The sequence below is a fragment of the Daphnia carinata genome, chromosome 3 (genome assembly GCF_022539665.2).
Source record: "Daphnia carinata strain CSIRO-1 chromosome 3, CSIRO_AGI_Dcar_HiC_V3, whole genome shotgun sequence".
Taxonomy (NCBI): domain Eukaryota; kingdom Metazoa; phylum Arthropoda; class Branchiopoda; order Diplostraca; family Daphniidae; genus Daphnia; species Daphnia carinata.
In genome coordinates, this window is record NC_081333.1 from 2,272,808 (window position 1) to 2,296,946 (window position 24,139).

The 24,139-nt window shown below is 39.8% G+C and overlaps 2 protein-coding genes across 3 annotated transcripts; one reads left to right on the plus strand and one right to left on the minus strand.

The window, feature by feature from the left end:
* The first annotated feature begins 3,218 nt into the window (after positions 1–3,218).
* Positions 3,219–5,132, plus strand: LOC130693812 (zinc finger protein ZPR1-like). The gene is made up of 7 exons (XM_057517029.2): positions 3,219–3,406; positions 3,471–3,723; positions 3,787–3,944; positions 3,997–4,174; positions 4,232–4,339; positions 4,415–4,741; positions 4,830–5,132. Exons 1-7 carry the CDS (start codon positions 3,299–3,301, stop codon positions 5,054–5,056), a joined length of 1,359 nt encoding a protein of 452 aa, XP_057373012.1. The 5' UTR covers positions 3,219–3,298; the 3' UTR covers positions 5,057–5,132.
* Positions 5,133–7,505: 2,373 nt separating this feature from the next.
* LOC130693804 (somatostatin receptor type 5-like) lies at positions 7,506–23,875 on the minus strand. 2 transcript variants are annotated; one of them, XM_059494536.1, is made up of 8 exons: positions 23,779–23,875; positions 11,891–12,005; positions 11,619–11,825; positions 11,409–11,540; positions 9,553–9,951; positions 9,220–9,492; positions 8,797–9,157; positions 7,506–8,500 (listed from the first exon to the last, which is right to left on the minus strand). In XM_059494536.1, exons 2-8 carry the CDS (start codon positions 11,996–11,998, stop codon positions 8,403–8,405), a joined length of 1,578 nt encoding a protein of 525 aa, XP_059350519.1. In that variant the 5' UTR covers positions 11,999–12,005; positions 23,779–23,875; the 3' UTR covers positions 7,506–8,402. The 2 variants fall into 2 exon arrangements, with proteins under 2 accessions (XP_059350519.1, XP_057372999.1); XM_057517016.2 differs by having other exon boundaries at positions 7,507–8,500; positions 8,788–9,157.
* Between the last annotated feature and the right edge of the window lie 264 nt (positions 23,876–24,139).

Consider the following 24,139-nt stretch of genomic DNA (forward strand, 5'->3'; position numbering starts at 1 on the left):
CAATACTGGGGGGCACGTCAAATTTGGCACGTAAAAACATCTCGACGTGAATTTCAATTCACACTGATGACTAGCATATACACTTTGGTCCTCTTCCATTGTTTGTTGTCTTTACTTTCTAAAGACAAATCGTTGACCTTATTATTGCACATACAACGCTGGATGGATAGCCACAACAACTCGGGATCTGTAGTTTAGCTCACTTTCACCGCTTTTCTTACAATTCTCCTCGTTACACCGTGAGTTTCTAGTTTGTTCATTCAACTGGCATGCCGATAAGCTAGTCCCAATGACCAGTGCATAGCACTCCAGATTGCGCGTGTAACCTTGGACATACAATTAATTTGGAAATAACCTGATTCTCAATCAACGTCAAACTAATGAAAGTTTGATCTGTTGTAACATAATTTCCCGCACGCACATCTGTCTAGCCTGATTTAAAAAAATTAAGTTCAATTCAAAGCGTGTTTTTTTTTTCAGAATTGCCATGTAAATGTGATCATCAATGTGGTTTTCCGCGATGTAAAAAGAAAATTCTACGCCGCAAAGAAATGAAGCTTTGTTTAACCGCGAGAAGAAGAAAATGTGGATATATCGTTACGTTGCTTTTCACTAGGATTTCCCAAATCATTGGTCAATCAACTTATTAGGCACGTATGTGACGTCCACCAGATTTCACGGCTGACATTGCGCCCTATCATTAGCACTACCTGTTGGAGAGAGGCATATACGTTCTTCCTGGCTAATGGAGGACAAACCTTCCGTGACCTAACTTCCCATATTAATTTTTCGAACTCTTATCGGCTATCTTGCATTAACGATAAGAAGCAGGAAGGTGGCGTTAATATTAGTTAATTTAAGCACGGTGGAGAAAGGCAAGAGGTTGAACATAAACTTTCTCAGCCTAAATCCTACACCGCTGATCACTGATAGAATTTACGATGGCTTTCTAAGTTGGACGTACTTTAATGACGCTCTTACTAAAATGCAATTCGGTAAAAAAAAAACGCCACAATATTCTTTTAAAATGTTATTTAACGTTAACCACAAATGCTGGGTGATGTGCGTAATTATAATGCGATGAATTTCAAGTTTGGTTACGTAACAGATCAAATATGTCAAAGAAAGGAACTGTAAAACTGGGTTATTCTCTAACATCCATATTCAGGTAAGGGAATCGAGGTGGCTGTACGTATAGCCACCAGTCCATTTCGTTTCCAGTTTCTCATATTTATGTGATTTTCTGTTCTGTCGGCCTTGACGAAGACGACACAGCTCAATAAAAAAGTAGATTCACAGTGACATGGCATATATTCTTTTACGTAGCTTTCTTTATTAGCACGTACAACATATGCCTTGCTACTGTGACTAGGTACTTGGAAAGATCGAATTTGTTTCGCTTTCGTTAATGCGGCCTTGACGCCAAAAAGATTTTCTTCAGTGCTTGTCATGGAAAAACTGTACATTATCCGGACTCAATCCTTAAAAAGACAGGATTAGGCTGATTGAGATCTTTCAGCTAATCCAACTAAATTGACCATTCGTGGCCTCGACATTAATAATGTCATCTAAGTTACGAACGGCTTATGACAACCTAGAACTTCTTGTGAAACGTAAATGCATCGAAGCATCTATTAACAAAGTATTTCAAAGCGCAGTTGAAAAATTGATACGCTGCTTATATTAATACGGGAAACGTGAATATGGACGCTTAGGTTACTTACCGCATCCCTTTCTACGCAACTGAAGCTTATCACTGTAAGAAATACACCCTAAGTGCGGTACAAACTTCCAGTAAAACGGCGAAAAAATGATATGCACAGCGTGCGGAGCATACGCTGTAATGGCTAAGGCTCAAAGTTACTCAGCTTATCCATCAGACTCCGCGTATCATTACAGCCATCCATAACCATCAACTGACAAGCCTCAGCACCCTATTTTTAAAAAACTGAGCCTTCTGCTAGCCCAAATAAAAACAAGAAGCCTCTGCCAACCGAAACTCAAGCACTAAATGGTTGGAGTGCTTTCTGATTTCATTTTGGGGGTACGACAATCAAAACCTTAGCCTAAACAATTCTTGCGTCTTAATTACAGACAATATACTAATATTTACTTTTAATGTCATGTTTCCTACCTTTTTCTTCAGGGTCTTGAGGATCAATTGTACGATTTAGATCTCAGCAAGTTTCTCAGGAGCAACCCAGATAATAAAGGAAATAACTGTTGAAATTTAAACGATCATAAATCTGTTTCTTAACCTTACTAAATAAATTTTGGTTTTGAAAACTTCCCATGAAAATTAAAGTAAACAAAAATATAACACCAAGAATATGTATTCAGGCTATGATGTTTTGGCAGCTGGATTTACATATTCTCAGAGCACAGGGTATTTAGTCGAGCTGCAAGAAAGAAAAAAGGTTGAGCAAGTGCACTAGGCAAATTATAGAACTATATTTACCTTCTTGAATCCAATGTCAGCCGAGTACTCACGGAAGCACTGACGGCAGAGGTTGAGGCCATACTTTCTGACCAGACCGTGTCTGTTGGCACATGCCCGGCTATACAAAAAGCAAAAAAAAAATGAAAAATGAATCACTAAATTTCAAGTCATTGGTAAATTAAAAAATTGATGCATTTCATGCAGTTCAGCATAACCTTTGCATCAGTTGTTTCAAAAATACATGTCATGGCATCGACACACCATGCTTTCGTACGAATTAATACCGAACAGCAATAGGATAAAACCACGTTTCAAAGTGGTTTGAAGTGCTGCATAAAAATTTCAACCAACAAAAGGATAAATACATATATAAATTACCAGGTACGGGATCCAGCTCCGTATTTACGGGGGTGAGAATACCACAAGTTTTGGAAACCCATTCTGATGACAAGTTCAGCTAAAGTTGACGGCAAACGGTCGTACAGCGAAAAGGCAAAACGCCGGAAGAAAATGGCCGATGAAGAGATCGCGAGAAAAAAGGTTGCCGAGTCTTTGTATTAACATAGCTGCCATTTGATATTTGGTCAAAATTTAAATTACTTAATAGTTCTAAGCGGTTTATTATATTACTACAATTTTTTATGTGTCGAGTATGATAAGATATTTTACTTTTTAGCTTAGTTAATTTTTAACTTTTAATACGTGGAGTGGTAGCGCTGAGAACTACTCGGTGATTTCATAGCAGACGATTTTTCAAAAAATGCACTGTCAAAAACACGTGTGTTAGTCCTTATTGATAATAACTTTGATTGGTTTAATAGCGAATTTGTATTAACTTTGAATCACCGTTCACTAGAAATGAGTGCTGAAGAACACAAGAAACCTGTTTTCCGGGAGCTTCAGGCGGATGATAATGACCCCGAAATCACGGAAATTAGTTCACTTTGTTTCAATTGCGGCAAAGACGTAGCAGCTCTCATACTACACTACTAAAAAGAAGCGTTCAAAGCTAACCTGTCTTTCTTTACAGGGTATGACAAAACTGTTGCTGACAAAGATACCCTTCTACAAAGAGATCATATTAATGTCATTTGAATGTGAGCATTGTGGTTTTAAGAACAATGAAGTACAGTCGGGTGACAAAATTCAGGAGAAAGGAGTTCTTATTCAAGTCTCTATCACCTCCCCAATTGACCTAAACAGGCAGGTCATCAAATCAGATTATGCTACTGTTAAAATTCCAGAAATTGAATTTGAAGTACCACCCCAATCTAAGAGGGGAGGTAAGTTTTCCGAAAAGTGTTAATAAAAACCTCTCATATGCCAATCTTTTAACTATACTTTAGAAATAACAAATATTGAGGGTGTTCTAAGTAGATGCATAGCAGGTCTTGAACAAGACCAACCAGTAAGAAAAGCCTTGGATCCAGAGTCAGCTGAAAAAATTGAAGCCTTTATACAAGTATTGATTGATACAAAGAAATGTGAAAAGCCTTTTACATTTGTAAGTGTATTCTTGTTCATATGTTGCACCCACTCATTAATTTATTTGATAGATTATAGATGACCCTTCTGGAAATAGCTTTGTTGAAAATTTGAATGCTCCACATGTCGACCCTGCTCTGACAATTACGCACTTTGAACGAAACAAAGAGCAAAATCACCTTGTCGGAATATATGAAGAAGAATTGAAGAAAATCAAAGAAGAAGAAGAAGAGGAAGAAACTGACGCAGGTGTGATGCAGAAAATATATTAATTTGACCAGTCGTATATTATACTATTCCTCTTAGTTACCGAAAAAAATGTAACTCCCGATACCTTGGCAGACGAAGTGCTACATTTTGGGACAAACTGCCCGTCATGCAACGCACCGTGTGAAACCAACATGAAACTTACCAGTATGTTCATACAATTTTGACGAAAACGAGGCATCGAAAATTTTTTTTTTAGATCTCCATCTGTTTTTATCACAGGCATACCATTTTTCAAGGAAGTGATTATCATGGCAACGAACTGTGATGCCTGTGGCCACCGAACCAATGAGGTAAAGTCAGGTTCGGGTATCAACGAGAAAGGTGTCAAAATAACATTGCGCGTCACCGATCCCATCGATCTCTCGCGTGATGTATTAAAATCGGAAACCTGCTCCATGTCCATCCCTGAACTAGACTTCGAAGTTGGCGCAGGAACTTTAGGCGGGAAGTTCACAACACTAGAAGGCTTATTGGTTGCCATGAAGGACCAGCTCACTGGACAAAACCCGTTGTTGTGCGGAGATAGTGCTACGTTAACCTTGAAAGGTGCGTTGAACATTTGTCATAGCAAGTTCGTGGTGCATTGCAATTAAAAGGGCATATATTTGAACTATACATTGTTACGCAATTTCAGAGCGAATGCAAGAGTTCAACGAAAAACTGGATAACATAATCAGTGGAAAAACATTTGGATGTCGTATCATCCTCGATGACCCTGCTGGCAATAGCTACTTGCAGAATGTCTACGCACCAGAAGCTGATCCAGAAATGGAAATAGTGTATTACGAACGAACGTTCGAGCATAACGAGGAACTCGGGTTGAACGACATGAAGTTGGAAGACTATGAAGAAAATGAGTAACTTTTAACTTGGCAATGCATTGTCAGTGGTGGTATTTTTAACAAGGATTGTGAACATATACCTTTGTGGAAAAAGTCTTATGCTTCTATCAATTTCCCAGTCTGTTTTCGAACATGGTTCATTATAGATAATTAGGTCTCGAATAGGTGACGCAGTCCGTCAAACATCAACGAAATCGAAACTCACTGAATTACAGTCACGTGGGATGCGTACGTTTGCCAAGCAACCCATGCTTTGTCAATTTATGCGTCGTAAGTCCTCAAACAGGGGCAAGAAATGACTAAACGTTCGTTTGAACATACGTCACAACAACGGTACAGTAGGTAAGACAAGATTCAATTTCACGTATTGACTGAGGAGTATGCCTTTCATTTCCAGTTGGTTTATCATCATGTTTCCAAACGGTTTATGTTACCAAAACTACAGTATTTGCAGTAATATTATTTGGTTCAAATTGGAAAACTTGTATGGTTATCTAATTCAAAAGAGGATCTCGGTAGTCGTACGGAAAGCATCAGGTGAGTCAACGGACATTTCGTTTGCAACAACAATCTATTGAAAGGATCCCCATCTAAATAATCACATCTACTTACTTGATTGCGTGCTGAATCGTCATCACTATAAACCAATAATGCAATCCACTTAACCTGTAGAGACGTGCTTCCTCTCGCAAGTTTAAATTATTGCCGATTGGTTAAATCGTTAAAGCTACTACGCCCTATTCGCTCGGAGCAGGATATAACCTTCCAGAACCTATTCACATGTTATAAACCATCTTTCTTCCGTGATCACACTCATTCACCCGATCGATCAAACAAGTGCCCTTTTCTAAAGTAGAATACTGGTATGGAATTGTTTAAAAATTGCCTAACAAAATGTCGACACACTTGAGAATAAAATTAGACAAGAGAAATGAAATTCCAGGAAGCCTACCATATAACCTTTTGCGTTGCCAAGGAGATACACATTTCGTCGCTTTATTTCCTTTCTCCGCACTTTAATTGACTCTTGGCGTCCGACTAGGAGAAAATAACGACCAACGAGAAAACAAGACAAAAAAAACGTTAGTTCTGTATGTTTTCCAATGACATAGCTTTACGTTTGTCGGAGGGACAAACAATCGAAAGACGAACGTTTACGGCCCTGCCTTCGATCTTTACGTCACAGGTTGCAATGCATGGGCGTCAGGCACGTACCAAGCTACATTATACAGAATAATTTATGGGTTTACTATTTCCTGTATCCAGGATCATCAATCTCAATCCTCATGCTCAAGTGGGCCAGTTTTATCAGCAACATTCTTGCTTGCAAATTGCCAATGTTTTCTTTTCTAAGATAATTTTGCTATTTGGATACTTTCATATTATTGTTGCGGACGAATTGCTTTGACTTGTTGAACATTGAGCGGAGATTTAGGTTGGAGCATGTTCAGTGAAACGTCCACTGCTTCACTATGGATAAGTTGTATGACTAACAATGGCCTTTTTGGTCATTTGACGGGAAAATGATTACTGGTAAACAATCCTGAATTGAAGCCATATGAATCCTTGATTTTCTAGCCGTAAGAGACCAAGAATCAGCATTTCATTTCTGCTCTATACAAAGGAAAAGGAAAAATACAAAAAGCGATTGGTTTCTGCATCGGAATAAACGGAACTCTCGTGGGCTTCAAAGGTCGATGAACGAAGAAAACAACAAAACAGCAAATAAAATGGGCCGACGACTATAAAAAAAAAGCAAACACTGGGATTGACGAGCACTATGTACAAAAACGATAGATCCTACCGATCGTGCTCGGAGGCTCTCTCTCTCATCGCTCCAGTGAGAGAATATAAATTCTGCAAAGGCACGACAGCGGATGTAGAGAAATCGAATTGATTCCGGGAATAGTTGCACTAGGATCAATTTGCTTTGTGCAAACAAGGAGCGAGAGTAAGGACACGTACGGGAAATGGCAACCAAACAAAATCGTATCAACGGCATGAGCTATTCTTTCTTCATTAAGAAAGGTCCGAGAATATAGCCGAGGCTGGGTAGTTACAGCAGAGGGAAAATAGTTTGTTTAATTAGCGGAGAATGTCAGGCGATAAGACCACGTGAACAAATAAGCCTCTTTGCGTTCCCTTCTTTGAGGAGCCCTTTCTTTATTTGCATTTGATATCCCACAAGATATTATTCAAGGATTGCTTTTCTCCTCTTGCAACTGCGTTTCTGCTAATTTGAATGTCGGAACGATGTACTTCACGCAGACGGCCCAATGTTATTTCCGTCTTTCGATTTAAAAATAAAATGATTTTTGGTTTGTGTTATCCGACAGAAAAAATTATACCGTCCTTTGAACCGTTGAATATATCGGCCGAATAAATAACACTGAACCAGTGATGAGAAATGCAAAGCAATTACACCATATACAGGGTCATTAGGTACTGATGTATTAGGTTGCCAATTTCAACAGGGCTATCATCGTAGCCGAAAATGAAACATGAAAAAAACAAAACAAACATTAACAACGCACACACAAAAGTGCAATAGGGAAACGTTCGACAAATGGGAGGACTATTTATTTGTACGTATACTGTTGTCGCACGTAAATAAAGAAGTACCCGACGAGCACACGATTGAAAGAAATAGTTGTTGGATAGCCGCACGGAGGGACGCCGATAACCGCGAGATCAACTGCATGCGTGTACAGTTACGGGCTCAGTTGTGACGTACACGCTGCGCGTTCGACTAGTTTAAACGGAGGCCATCGGACGTCGAGTGCTTTTTTGAAAAGTGTTTGTGCTTTGGCTGTAATAAACTGTAGGAAATGGTGGAGGGTTCCATTCATTTCCGTAGCAGTTGCAATGATTGGTTTCTCGGCAATCACGACATGGACTCAGTTTATATCATCAAAATGTCGTGGTTGTCGATAAATCCGTTGATGATGAACAACGTGTGTGGGGAAACGAATGAAGTAATCAAGCGGGCTTGTTTAATGAGGCAAACAGAAGATCAATAACCATAAAACAGGTAAATAAGTAGCGATGGTAAGAGAAGACGTGAGATATTTACAGTCGGCGTGACCAAATGAAACCGACTCGACATGCGTAGCAAGTGATGTTACATAAGTTAGATACAATTTACAGATGAACGATTGAAGCGAATTATTTCGAATGTCAAGAGTGATACAAGGAAACGTTTGGTCGGACATGCTACCCGAAATTTGTTTAGAAAACTGTGGGACATATCGCTATGTTAATTTTACATTGCTGATCATTTGCAGTGAAACGGATGCTAAACTAAGATGAAAAAAAGAACCAAAGAATAAATTTAATCGCGCGTTGGCTTTTGCAGATTCTTCGTGTTAGAGGTCGCTGTGCAGAACGTGACTTGATCCGTTAACTCGGACGTTATGTTGGCAGGAAACGACTGAATCAACTGTTCGAGACGAAGCGATCGTTCCTATAAGTGTGCCAGTACGCAAGGGAGAAATAAAACGCGTGTTCTTAATCATCTTCGTGCGTCATTCGCAATCACATTCGCAACATATATAGGCTCGAGAGTGAACGAAATGAAACTGTATATATGCCATACTGATTTTGATCTTAAATATAGCGATAAGCAAAAGCGTTGATTTAAAAAAAATGTTTGCGTGATTCATGCGGCCATTTCGTTCAAATAGGCAAATTCAAATGACAATCCAAGTTACGCAACTGTACCGCAGATTGTCAGTATGGGATATTGTGTACCTTGTTTACCATCGGATTTGGTCGAGTTTTGGCTTTTGGTGAAAGGCCCGTCCAACTTGATGGAGCCCTTGATGACGATCTGTACATCATCGCCGGCGCTGCTGTCACATCCGTCGTCATCGGTTCGGTTGACGACGATGGTCGAAGAGGCGCAAATTTCTTGTTGGATCGTCGCGAGCACGGGATTCGATAACTCGAATGTTTCCTGTGGGGCGATCGAACGACCCACATTCCCAGACATTGGTGGAATTCGCGAACGCGAATCGTTATGGCCAAATCCGCGTTCAGAGTTGCGTCCGCGTCGTGTGAAGACGCTGTTCTCGCCCGTCAGCGCTTTGTTGACTTCCCTCCGTTCGGCGCACGTACAAGCCTTCATCGATAAATAGCATTTTAATAAGCAATTCGAATTTCATTTTCATAAGAGCATCTTACCTTCATAAAGCTCTTTTTAAAGTTGTCTGACAAAAAAGCGTAAAGTATTGGATTGACGGCTGAATTGGAGTAGCCTAGGCAACCGGCCAGCAAGAAAACAGCCACAATGTAGGGCGACTGTGACGCTTTCGGGGGCGTGAAAATCAGCGACACCTGCGAAACCCAATAAGGTAACCAACAGAGAACGTAGACCGTGACGACAGTGAGGACTAGTCGAGTCACTTTGCGATGGGATCGCCGCTTTTCTTTTGACTTGTTCGTCGGTCCGACCGTCTGATGTAATTGTTTGCCATTTAAATACTGCGTTTAAGACAAACTATTGTTTTTGCGTACCTTTAATTTTCTAATGACTAAGATGTAAAACACCAAGATGAGGATGAGTGGAATGGCGAACGCTAACGTGAACGTGTAGAGCGTGAAAGCGGCCTGTCCGTTCATGTACTCGTTTTCAGGCCAGTAAATATTACAGCTAACTATAGGGCTGGTCATGTGGGCATCGAGTGCATCTTCAGCACCATTTTCGACGGCCAAAGACGACGTGACCCTCGTGTGATTTTTCATCCATGAAGCGATCGTAGTGGCCGAGCCATTAGACCAATACAGAGTGTCAATTACACGAGAATCATTGAGGCTGCCGACGGCCCAATCCGAATGCACTTGCTGAGTGTGGGCGTACAGGAATATTGGCACAATCATGAGGAACGATATGCCCCAAGTCGTCATTGATACCACCTGTCAAATGCAATAAAATTAATAACAAGTCAGCGGGCTCAATTGAAATGTTGTCAGTATCATTTTTCGATTGGCCGAACATCTTGTCTGTATGAAAGGAAGAAACTTGAGTGCACTAAAAAAGTAAAAGATCCTTGAATGAAACGAGGCTAGTTATAGCATTGCCTCTGTCACGGACGCGAACAACTTTGGCACGTGACAGCAGGAAACTTTACACTGTTCGTCACGTCCGGTTTTCCGCCGAGAAAAGGAAATACCAAAAAAGCGTAAAAAGCCCAAAGGCAAGGATGAAGAGTGCTTTTCGTTTTTTGTTCTCAAGCATCGTGAAAGACGTAAAAAACAAAAGCTATAGAACTATAGGGTAGCTTGGTTGATTTGCCAATTTATCATGGACTTCTTCCAGCCTGCAGTAGCACACTTTTCAAAAATCTATTTGCAAAAAAAAATACGGCAAACTCAGCCACCCAGCGGACACATAAAAATACGCTGATGTGGTTTCGTAAAGTGGTAAAAGAAAAAACGAGGTAATCTACAGTGATATGGAAAATGAATTCCAAGTTGAGTTTATGGTCGAGAGTTATATAGCTTTCGGGTATTTTTTTTTTTTAGTGCTGAACGCAACATTCGTTACAATGTTACGCAGAACGACAGACGAATCCTTTCAGGTTTTCTACTGACGTGATTGGATTTCTTGCTGCACGATTAATCCTACAGTTGTTGTAATATTGACCAAATTCTTTTGACGTAGAAACGAATTTCGTCTGTGTGTGTATGGTTTTTCTTCTTTACAATGCATAACATACCGGACATCTCATACATCACCCGTACATCCAACCCTACATGACATGGTCACATAATAACACGAATGCAGCTCCAGAAAAATTCGGAGCTGGACGAGCTTGACAAAAGACGACACAAATCAGAACTGGCTGCTGTACAATAGTTGGGAGGGAGCGCGGAAAAAACGTCTATTAATTGTATCCCGAAGGCATAGAACCGTACCGGACAAAAGAAAATACATTTTAAATTTCATCTTATAAAGAAATATTGAAAAAAAAAGAGATCGATTTGGAACGTGTTGAAATGTAGCAATAACCCAATGGCTATGCAAAGGAATAAAACATTGTAATTAGATTTACATTTAAATAGAGACGCATCGTCCCCTCTCTTTCCTACCTATTGCACTCTGTCAAGATAACAGTGTTCTGTATGCAAACCATCGCCGTACCCTGGTCTGTTTTAGTTGGTTTCTCTGTGCTTTTACATATGCGAACGTTGGAAGTCGGTAACCTTTGATTATATATACACTGCGGTATATAACAACGTGATCAATAGAATACATAATGAGTATAAGGTATTCTTTTGTTAGCTTCAAAAGTTGACTTTAAGAGTTACCCTAGCGAGTCGTTATAACAACACAGCGCTGCTTCGTCACAAGATAAAAGAAATGAACTTACTTTAGCGATGAAGGGCGTCCGGAATGTGGATGAATCAATGGGATGACAAACGGCTATGTAGCGGTCGGCACTCATCACCGTTAACAGCAAAGAGCTGGTGAACTGGTTGACTGACGTGGTCGTCATGTAAATCTGTGTCATAATAAAGAAAGTACAAAATCTGAATAATTCATTTGGTTCGTTTGACGATGGCAATGTCTCGCGTTTTACCTTGCACATGACGTTACCGAAAGGCCAGTATCCTAATCCCATTGTGGTCATAATGAAAGGTATCCCAATCAGGAAACATTCATCGGCCACGGCCAAATTTAAAATGTACAAATTGGTGACCGTCTGCATTTTGGTGTAACGGAGAACGACGTAGATAACGAGCGTGTTACCCAACAGCCCGACAACAAAGACGGTGCCGTACAAACACTTTCATGTCAATTCAATTATAGTTAAGAAAAAAAGAAATGATGATCTGACAAAATCATGTATACCTGGACAAAATAGAAGAGGAATGCTCCCAATAAAGGAATTTCGTAATCGTTGGTCACCAAATCTGGCACATCGCTCGTGTCGTTGACCCACGGTGCCGTATTGTCCATGATTCCCCTGCAATACAGCCAATTGGAGTATACGATAAAAAGCGATCGCTCAATTGCTTCTATAATCTTTTTTGGGCTATTTTGTTTTATTGTTTAACGATATGCTGGACGTATCTAGCACGAGCCTCTACGACCTCTAGTAATCCCTTTTTTGTCAAGCATATACATTTCTAAATATACAGCCTGTGTTGGTCCTGCTCATAAATCTAACTTTGCCGTATATATTTGAGATCTTAATCGGATTGGTGGCGAAATAACAGCATTTTGTAGGAAGAGATTACAATTATCCAGCAAACGGAATGGAAATGTTTGTCAATAATATTTGCCCGAATTTGCGCAGTTGGCGTGAATAGCAGCCTGTTTCGTATACGCTTGATTCCAAGGGGAATGAATTCAATTGTGATTGGCATACTCGAGAAGAAATGTTAAGTAAAAAGAAAAACATCAGCTTATTTTTGCGGCATATCGTATGCATATGGGAAAACCACTTTGCCCTTTTTCATTCAAACACGAACTCTGAGTTATATCTCTCTGCTATTTCTTGTTGATTCGCTCGCTGATGGAAGCCTGCTCCCATAAGGGAAAGCAAAAGCAGCTTAGATGATCACAGTGTCGGCACCACTATTTAAATTATCGACCGGCTAAAATTGGGAGACTTGCCGGCCAGCTGTTGTCGTGCGGAACGCAAAGCATTTAGACGGAGCAATCGATCGACCCCGTTTTTCTTGATCATTTTGCGAACACGGGAAGAAGAGCAGTCTTGCCTATTAAGCGATGAGGAAGTCACGAATACAAAGGCGTCACAATCGATAACTTACAGCTGTCTGATTTCCATTCGAGCAAAACAAAACCTTCTCTTTGAGCGGAAAAATTTCTTATTCCATTCACAAGAGTTGCTCTTCTTGATCAGCCTCCAACTCGTACGTACATTCTCTTTTTTTTGTCGATAGATGAGCAAAAAATGTTTTGAAGAGAGACCATCCGTCACACCCTGCTTCGACTGCGCCATTCAATTTAGCCACGGTGTCAAAAACACCGCACTTAAAATTCTTTTTTTGTTTCGACAATTTCATTTCATTTATGAAAACGATCCTAGATGGTAAGAGGGGAAGAAAAGAAAAGTTGGGCTCTTGTAGATGCGTTGTCATCGCTGTCCTTATCCAGGATTGATGGTTGGTCTCCCAATTTATCCCAATGTCCTCTTCACTATAGTGTCTGCGTGATAGATTGCGTGATTTGAAGCAAAGAGGCCAACTGGAGGGCCTGCGTTTTTTCTTCGCAAATTCACGAGGCGGTTCGGTTATAATTCTCTTCTGTGCGAAAATAGTTTGCGGGGAAAGGCGGACAAGCCAAAGAAATCGATTCAATGTCCTCTAAGTGTATCATTCACTTCTATGGAAGAATGACGTCACGTCTGGACGTCGTGTTATCGTTTGGCTATATCTTATTGGGCATTGCTCAAATGTATACAGCAATCAGCCATTGCACATCTATCAACAGTCTTTGCCAATCTCTTTTCTTTTGAGGATGTCATTGATCACAGCTGGTGAACTACATGGACAAATGAAGGTCACACGAAGAAAAGAAAAAGGGGGGAATTGAGCTGCGTGAGTTGTCTCGTCATAAGAGATGAAAAGCGTGACAGGCTGTTTCCATCTTTTATTCGGGATCGTCCGTGCAACGAACTCAGAATAATAGGAAACCGGTAACCAGCAACCAGTTCGATTATGACGTTGAGTCTTTTCTTTGGAATGGAATAAAGAAAAACCTTCGTGTAATCACCTATACCCAATATAGTAACTAACATGATTCTAATTTTGTTTGATATCAAGCCCTAGTCATTGAATGAGACCTGTACCAAAAAAGGAAGCAATAGTTTTAACTTGTGACATGCGTACATAATTAGCTATTAAAAATCGAGTTAGAAAAAACGCCAATCAATGTCGTCCTATATTGGGGGAAAAAATTGCATAGAGAGCGTTGAATAATCGAGTTACGCCCAACGCGCTATATGCATGAAAAGGTTTTAAAAGTTTTGGACGTACAAAGCACTGCGTGCGTCTCATCTTTTCAAGACTCACGAGAAGCTTCTACGAAAACAACAAAGAAAGTGAACATAGGCATATGGGAATAGACTGTGGCAACATCAAGGTTGTTTGTTGTCGATGTATAATGAAGGGCCGTTGAATATTCGATGTCTTTCCACAAACCCAAAGGTGCACTGGGATCCATGCCTTTAGACTTTGAATTATTTTATGGCCTTCAGAAGGATTGCCTTTGAAAGTTGTTGAATACGTGAGTATGTTGGGCTTATATGTCCTGCGTATTCATTAGGATGCTCCACATCTGTGTTAACAAACTCTGGTTGGACCTTCGGGTCACAAAGAAGTAACAACGCATCCATATACCATATACATCTAGCGTTAGATAAATCACACAATTATGATGGATGACAGTAGCGTCTAACTCGTGACAGGCAATCAAACAAGCCGTCTGGCTTTTTATTTTGCTTTCTTTCTTTCGCATAACGTTGGTTGTACGTCTGGCTAAGATCAAACACTGGCACATCACCGTATACAATCAAAAGTGTGACATGGCTCTTGTCAAGAACTCTGATTAGATTCGGAGTTTCGACAGAACACGGTTTGAAATCCGTAATCTATGACGAAAATTGGCGATAGGGTGAACATATTAACTGAAGACTTGACGAATGAGAAAGTCGGAAACAGATTTATTAGTAAAACGCACCTCCAGTCGTTTAAGTGATGGATTTGGATTCTGAGAAATATTTTGATCAGTTTACAGATATCTGATTCTGTGAGAGCGAGTCTTGTTAGGAAAAAATGTGACTGAACGCCATGTCGGAAGGATTTTCTTTTTAATGGGATTTGTTTGTCTGTTTTCGTTCATCTCTCGGGACAACAAGGATCGAAAACTTTCTTTTTCTTTTCTGGATTGGTTGACAGTCTATATTGCTTTTTGCCTTTCAACTTTCCTGCCATTGATTCACTACTTTTATTGTAGCCCGTTTTTTTTTACAATGCCAGCATCGTCGTTGGATGTTGCACAGGCACACGAAAACAAAAAGGAAATTCGATTTCGATGGTGGGGTTTTTTTGTTCGTGTCTGTATAGAGTAAAAGCCAATATGTACACGTAGATCTATCATTTTTCGAGCCCAAACCAGTCTCGCTTTCTTACTCTTTATTCACTACTATGTCTTTCAATTAGTTTCTTTTAACAAATCGAATTTTAGAGTATTCCGGCTTGAAGCACTACTAAGGGCTCCCTTTGTGCATAAATACAGCAATATGAGTTTCTAATTGCATTCAACATCGAGTTCTTTACCTCTTAAAAAAAATTAAGTTGTTTCACGAACGGCCTTTTGCAGTGTACTGTCAATAGATAAACTCAGTTAGCTATGACGTCTGATTGGCGTTCGTATAAATCGATAGAGCACAAGGCCAAAAAGATGGAGTTTAGATCTACATAAAGTATAGGTTTCAATGACCTGTTTTCTTTTGAATAACGACACTCCTTCAGGTGTGATGCACCTGTCGAAGTAGTCAACTTGTTATTCCAAGAATTGCAAAGTTTTTAGCTATATATATACCGCGTCTTTATTGATCTGACATTCTCGGAGGGGGACATTATATAGCCGACGATGAATCATCTCTATAGTAATAAGGGGAAAAGCTTTTTTGGACTTTTATAAACGATGCGAAAGAGAAGAAAGAAATGGTGGTGCGTCCATTACGATCGTTTCCGTATAAAAATGTCGGTAGCGATCTTTCTGTGTTAGACGATTGTGTGCAATGACCCAATTTCTGCTGTTACGGTAACATTTTCAGGTCACTTCCACATCTATTACAAAGCCGCTCGATTAAACACGGCACGAATTCAAAACGGATTAGATATACGAAGGTATAAGTGTTCATCAGGTCGTTTGGAAAATAGATCTGTCTTAATTTAGCAGTGACGCTTCGACGTAAGCTAGCAAAAAGCCATCACAGCACGATATTGTCCGATAGAAATTCATTACGCTTGACGCAGCAACGGATTAACCAGCCTTGGTTATAACAACAGGAGACGAGGTAAAGAAATAAGCCCTCAAGGGATATAGGTGAAGAACAGCTTGCCAGGGAATTAGATCGTGTCGCTTGTTGACGTCGATATGACGATCCAGTGTCCTCTTTTTGGACAGATTTGTTTGACTGTAAATAGTGAGTTACGAAATGCTGTTACATGCAGAGCTGAGGGGAAGTGTGTACACCTCTTGGGGAAATGAAACAATGTTACGTACAGTCTTTTATTCTTATGCCCCCCTCTTTGTCAAATCAAAGTCACATTGGTATGTCATCACCTTCAGTGGATTCGATTACGTTACGTCCGGGAGTATAACAGGCATTCTCGTCTGAAAGCAAAAGCCTTTCAAATTGAGGCATCGCTTTGAATCGTTTGATGCCTAGATTGTCAGGTGACCGTATTCGTATACAGGAATGAGATCTGGTGATGTCAAAAAGTTCATTGCATCACGCAACGTTCACTAAGACATGGAGTACAATAAGAACGGTATTACATTAAAGATTACAATAGAGTAAGTCACCTTTTATTTCTCAAACGGTTTGAAGTGTTGCGTAGCTCTATAGCTCATATATAGCTATCGTGATCAGTACATGCGATCGATTTGCCTTATAATTTTCAACTATTAAATATGCAGTGGTAGTGTGTATATTCCTAGGAAAGCCTCACTATTGTTTGCTCAATATTCGTCGTTTCAAAACCAGGCTCAACAATCTTTTCTTCTCTGTTGCATCAAGGCGTTAAGATCTGTTTGTTTAGTGTTCGTGATGCTCCATAATGATCGAGCTGTACGTTCGTGGTATTGTAGATGATGGGTTTAAACGTAAATCGATTCTCCCAATCACTTATGCCTATTGCAGTTTTCTTCTATGCAAATAAAATTTAATGGCTAATGTAGAGGAATTTAGGCAAACAACTGCGAAACGTCAAAGTGATGAAAAAAAAAACGTAATCAGATATGTCAATGAAATGCAAAAACACTTTTTCTTTTTTAATCTTGCCATCAAACATACGGACGAGAAAAAAAAATAAGATCTACGGTGCACTCGGCACAACCGCAGTTAATTCAACCGAAAGTGCAATGAAACAACAGCGTTCGTGACTTTGCGAATTGCCAAATGCGTACAAACAAACAAAAGGGAAATGATAAAACTAAGTTAGAAAGCCAACGCCTGTCGCTTATGTGATGAATTGCGCGTTTCACTGCGGAAAAAAATGCACGTTCAAACATGCGGTATAATTTTGCATGGCATTTGGTGGAAGGTGAATGCGGTAACCAGAAGCCATGACCTCGAGAACCATTACGGCAATCATGCAGCTGTTTTCCGGAGTCATCTCATTTAACAAAGTTCGTGTTCTTAATGTATATCGTCTGTCCGGGAGTTAAAACGTGCATGAATACAAGCAGATAATTTTTTTAACAGTCAAAAATGGAAGAATGACGCATCTATAACAACAACCGCAAACTAGGACTCTTATATAGCGTTCAGGTAACGTGAGCTTTTTAATTTTGTGAGGATGTTATAGGTCTTTTTTTTGTGGATTGAGTATGGAGAACTAAAGAATATTTATGATAGATCTATGCTTTATAAAAAAAAGCATGCATTTAGGCGTGTAATAGGTTTCCGAGGCAAATAGAAAATGCAAAAGCGCTTCTTAACAACCAATTTGATAATTCTATACGGTTGATGCAACTCCAGTTTTTTCTTCCAGATTTGATCCTTTTTGTGTGACCCTCTGCGAGAAAAGAAAACACAAATAAAAGGGAGACAATTTACAAGGTTTCTTAGCGTCGCTGTCTCTCAGAAGAAAAGCTGATTTGAGAACTCCTTACACGTGTATGCGTTTTACTTTCAAACGCGACAATTACGCGTGCAATTTTAAGACATTCTCCTGATATCATATTATATGCCCACTTGGGAAACGAGTGGCCCGAAATCTTTGACAAAAGAAAATAGTTCACTTAACACCAATTTCACAACATTTACGAATGAAGGACTGTTCACGCAACTCACGCTAGATAAATCATTATTCCATATAGACGAGGCCCAATGACGAAGCGTGACAAGAAACCTAGTGGCGACCACACCCTAAATTGTGCAGCTCTTGGCCAGCCAGTGACGCGTACATGTATGCCTCATACTGTCGTATATGCAAATCGCGACTTAGCATCCAACGTCACTCTATTATTAACACCACCCCGTCTTGAATTCTACGGACTTCGCATGAGATTCGAAGAAATAGAATTATCAGCAAGCTGTATAGTCAGTAAGCTAAACATCAAGTACCATGGATAAACAACTGAACACTCCCTTGTTTTGCAATTTGCTGTCCCAGCAAAATACAATTTGAATAGGACATGCTAAATTGGAGTTGATGGGGATTGAACCCCTGCCTTCTCACATGCAAAGCGAGCACTCTACCACTGAGTTACCACCCCGTTGCTTCTATTAATCCCCAAATTGATTTCATTACTTGCATAATTGAAAAAAAAACAGTTGCCCTAGGTGGTAGTTTATGCTAAAGAAAACGCAACAGAGCAGGACGACATGTCTAATTCATTATTTGCTTGCCGTTGGGTTCACAGAGAAATACCCGGAAAAGTGGAAGTTTCAGCTCATTGAGAACACGTAAGACGGAGGCAAGAAAACAAACAACCAATTCACGTTGATCTTTTTTTCAGAGAAGATAAATGGAGAAATAAGAATGAAATTTTCAAACTTCAATAGAAAATGTAGCCGAGAAACGATCATCTCAACTCACTTTGCCAGAATGTATAGTTTTTGTGTGTCTTTGTTCACACAATAGAGAAGAGTGTTCGCCAAGTCCCGTTAAGAGACTGGCGATCTTATAAACAACTCGGGAGACCCGAGTAATCGCAAGAGAGACATCAGGAACTGAGATTGGGCGGTTGAATTCAAACATTTGTTCAGAGGACGTGTCTCGGCGCCATCGACGCGTTGCCACCGTCTGTCCACAGTATAAACGGGCACGATCGTTTGTTTTCTTAACCAAGTAAACTTCTACCATTGTCGTTTTCTTGAACAAGGAAAAAGAGTTTACGAACCTATCAGGCAGGATCACAGACCGGAAATCGAAATAGAGGACAGTGCCAAAGGGACGCACTGTTGACAATCGCGGCCGTTCTATTCTTTGTATTTTGCAGTAATCTATCGGGCCCACGCTATTTCTTTTGCCACACACAGTTTAAAGTATATAGCTCAACTAGACGATCATTTGACTGTTACTAAATCGCAATGCAGCATTGATAGCATTAATTTGAATATTTCAAACCGTCGTATGTTATGTAGAAGTGCTGGGTGTGTTGATTGCAAGGCTTAACGTTCAGCTGGCTGATGTGTCATGAATGTTCTCCGAATTTCGTCATTTCCATTTAAACTCTTGTTTTTTGATGATGCTTTTGCCAACTACTCGGGCGTCATTGAAGACGCAATGGGCGAACGAAATGCGCGTTAATTATGTGGCCCTGGAATTTTATTTTGAATACCAGGCCATTTTCCTTCATAGACGTCGTATATATACAGTAAGTACCGCTATTCTGTTTTTTTTTCTTCTTTAATACCCGATATCCGTCGTTCGACGCATATAACTTTGGGCGAACTTTCCTCTCAGAATTGAGCACATACCATACGAAAAGAAAAGTGGAATTTTATTGACGCTTGGTCGTTTTCTCAAGCCTATTTCTCGCCACTTAGGCAGCTAATCTATGACAATAATAGGCCTTGTGGAGGATGGATTAATAAAGTCAACGTCTATACTTATGAAGGATGTAATCGATTTTATAGCCTGCATATATACATATAATGTTTATTCGCCTACGTTGATACGTGACAATGAACGCAAGCCAGAGCGTATCGAATTTCCAATGATTGTGTGCTTGTTTTTTATAACGTTGTTATTATTTAGGTTCAGCAAAAGTTTAGACATGATGCAATCAAGCGGGATGGCTTTAAACACATAGCTTAAGGCAAGTTTGGGATAGCAGATATATATATATATATTTTCTCATAAACTAAAAATCCAAGTTGGACAGCGATTAACTATCCGCGTTGTTATGGTCGTGCGAAAGGCTCACCTTCTAACGCATAGTCGTAACTCATTCACAAAGTGTACTATATATAGCTTGTCAAAAAAATAAATCATGATCGCTGACTACACTGCTGACCCGTCTTACAGGTCAGCACCCCAGTTTCATTGAGTTCCTAAAGATATCACATAATCTTACGACACATACAGTGCGCTATTTCTTGAGGGAAATGTTTAATAACAAATGGATTTGGTGGGTCACTTTTTGAGCGAGTCCTGATTAAAAAAAAAAGGCGGTGGGGATCAAGAAGATAGATCCCATTGTGATTTGAATACAAAGTCATAACTGCATATATTGTCAAAGGTTAAAAGACGCCGAGAAGAAACTTTAGCATAATGCATAAACTGGACTAGGAAGGTCATAGACTCAAACGCTCAGGTATTCCATATAAATCCTTGTGCATAGAAAAGAAAAATGTAAAGCGTTTAAATTATTGATTTACTGATCCTTCTCACGCAGAAGATATAGGGCTATACAGAATAGCTTGATGTTTGTTTAACATGAGTTGACCTCAATCTGTCTATCCTAATGTAACGGTATCCACTCCAATTCTCTTTTATAACCCATTGTGTCCATTTTTCTCGATTTTGATGCTGTCACGATCGCAACCATCCATCATTAGTTCTTCAAACTCTCTTGTCCATTCAATTTCGTGCTATCTTCTCATACATGCATTAAAACTGACTAACGAAGACTTCTACTATCCTCGTGTTCCATCGTAGATCTTTCATGACCATTTTTCGATACTCTCAATAGCAAAGGTGTTCGGCCTGTAAACGATATGTCTGGTATCACTAGTCAATTATGGCAAGAAGAAGAAGGAACGCGAAAGGAAGAAGCAAAAAACTTATTACGCAAATTGATCTCCCACCAACTTGTTTTCGTATCCGACCAGTGGACGCGTTTGATGTCGTGAATACGCCTAATGTTTTAGCGTATAAATCATCTAATGGTTCTAGCGACTATCCAAAGTTGAGGAAATCCTAGGGAACGCCATTGGACCCATTGTTTTACGATCCATCAATCCACCTTCCAGTAATTAAAGAACCACTCACTTGGGATGTTTATGGGTTAGACCATTCGCGCTGAAAGTGCTTTGATCTTGTTTTATTTTAAAATCTAAACGCAATGGAAAACTAAAATTTTATTCGGAATTAGCGTTTCGCTTTGGTGGGTTTGACCGAATTCAAAGTTAAAATTTTTAAGACCAACGTTGTGTACAAAAAGTCTGGCTTAAAAAGTTGGGCTTAAAGTTTTGTTTATTTCGATTTTGTTTAGGATCCCAAATAGTCGATTTCATGTTTACGTCAGACTTGCATTTCAGAGTTATTTGAATTAAAAAAATTGTTACTCGGAATGTCAGTCGTATGTTTTCTTTTGACGTTATTCATAAAATTGTTCTTACAAAAGTGTTTGGGTTTATCGTATACGTCTTTCGGGTTCGAAACGATGAAACCTAAAATTCAGCAACTCATACAAGTATAGCTTAAAATGATAACAATTAATAAAAAGTTATCTTTTCTTTCTCACATTTCGCATTGCAAAGAGGGAAACGGGATTTTACGCTTGGTCTCCGTTTGGTTTTTTGAATAGCTTCCCTCTTTTGTTGGATTGTTCCTTTCACAGAAATGTGGCGTATAGCGAAAACGCCAACAGCCAAAACAAGTCTCGTTTCAATATTCCGGCTGGGGGCCATTAGTTGTCTTGTATTTGTTACATAGGCAGCGTATACAGGACACATTTTGCCAATGTTGGTTGCCTCCTGGCAACACTCAAAAGATATCAGTTTTTAAGTAGCATTCGAGTCTATGTATTCTATCGACGATATGTAGAGCTTATTTTTTTTTTCTAATGATATCGGCGATATGGTATGGTTGAACAGACCACTCGTTTGGCGAGTATCCAGATAAAAATTCAACAGCCACAATGAAAGATATACTACTCGCAATTTTTCAAAAGTCCTCCAACAGTAAAAATTTGGCTTGTGGGTTCGAAAAAATACGCCGATGATGTGTATGACTGGGCAGTGGGTATTTCACACGCCACTACACAATCCATAGTAGACTGCGGGCCTTCCTGAAAACTCATCCGTTTCTGCATGGATGAGATGTTACACAGAGTTGATTGTACATGGCAAGAAAAGTCTACGGTTGAAGGAAAAAAAAAATCCTATCGCTTTCACTGATTTGTATGTACAACTGCATCTTTTTATATCGTTCTCATTTTTATTCTCTTTCTCTGAATAAAAATAGCGGCGACGTACTATATGCAAAAAATATTTCCATAGTCTTGTCCCGCAAGCAGTCAATTTGATGTCTCCAATATAACGGTGATCATCGATGCGTTTGTTTGTGCATGTGTGCCAAAGAAATAACAACAAAAATCGATAAAAAAATAAGCAGGGAACTCCACGGACATGATAATAACCTTCTTTTTAAGTTGGTCGTTGCATTCATTCGTTTGACTACGAAAAAAAAAAAAAGAAAGGGCGGGAGCAGTGACCACTGTGCTTGTAAAGGAAAGAGCTCTAGACAAGCCTTGTTGGTTATGCTTTTATTTTGCTTTTGTTTGTTCACTTTTCTCGGGTGTTGACAGGACTTTGCATCAGTTCGACAGGCGGCCTCTCTATATTTACACAAAAGGATGAGGTCCCTATAGAGGTATTTTAAGTTACTCTTCGTCTAGACAATGGATCAATAATAAAGCAATTCCCCCATTTTCAATTGTTTACTACAACACTGTTTCATTTCCCCCTTCGTCGCATTAATTGGTAATAATTGACGTGAAATCGAGTTTCTGATATTTTCGCTGTCGGTGGAATAAAAGACGATTAGTCTTTAGGAGAAACTGGGAATCCGCCGACGTAACTCCGGTGCTGATTCTACGCAATTTGCGATCTCTCAACAATCAACGAGAAGTTTCAAATAATTGTTTTTAAAAATTCTTATTCCACTGCAAACTACGCTCAGCTTCTCCTCTCACACGCTGGTTCACGTCCGAGTCATTCCAAGACGCACGAATATGACAATGGGGTATACCTGCTGTTGTCTGTACAATAGCAACGTTGAAAACAAAAGGGAAAAGAAACTAAGATAACCAGCTGTAAAGGCAAAACGAGATCGAGTGAATAGGGAACTTGAAAAGATTTGATCATCATCCCCATTTGAGGCAAGTTAAAGGATGGCTTTGGTTAAGGTCTTACACCACGCAATTGTGGATAGGTGATTCACGAAAACAGAGCTAACGTTGAGGGGAGGATCTAAGTAGTAAATTGTCTCAATTCCGGACAGGAAGAAACACACGAAGTGATTGAGCAGAAAGTCAAACGCCCATTTCAAGTTAAACAACTTGCTCGAAAGTGGGCGTAGTACTTTTGTCTGCTATCGTGTCAACATCGGGGAAAGTGCTCGACATTTAATACTTCCGCAATGAGCGTTGTTTAGTTAAACTTGCCGAACGGGTAATCATCACGAAAGCTTTTTGAGCCCTAACGCAAAACGGCTTGCCGAAAGGTCTAGCTACTAGTAAATTCCATATGTCCCTAGCGGTGTCTTTTCATATAATGTTACATGTTATGTCTATTGACTTACCTAGCGATGAAACTGATGCACACACAAAAAAAATATGTATATTTCCAGTTGTATACGCGATGATGCAAAGATGTTTGGAAGGGCAGGAACGCGCTACGCTGCCGGTGGAACACTGCGGCTGACAAGAGGCGAGCTGTTGGATAACCCCGTCAGCTGGAACAACTGGCCAAGGAAAAAGTAAAATAAAGTAAGACGATGGCAAGCCTCGGTTTCAACGCCATTGCGCATGTGTTCTCACACGTCACCACGCTTGGTGGTATGCTCTTCGTCTCCACTTTCCATGTGTTCCTATATCTAAAGTCTCAACCCATATAACGAAAGCAAAAGCTCTGGCACGTCTTTCACACATTCATAAGTTCTT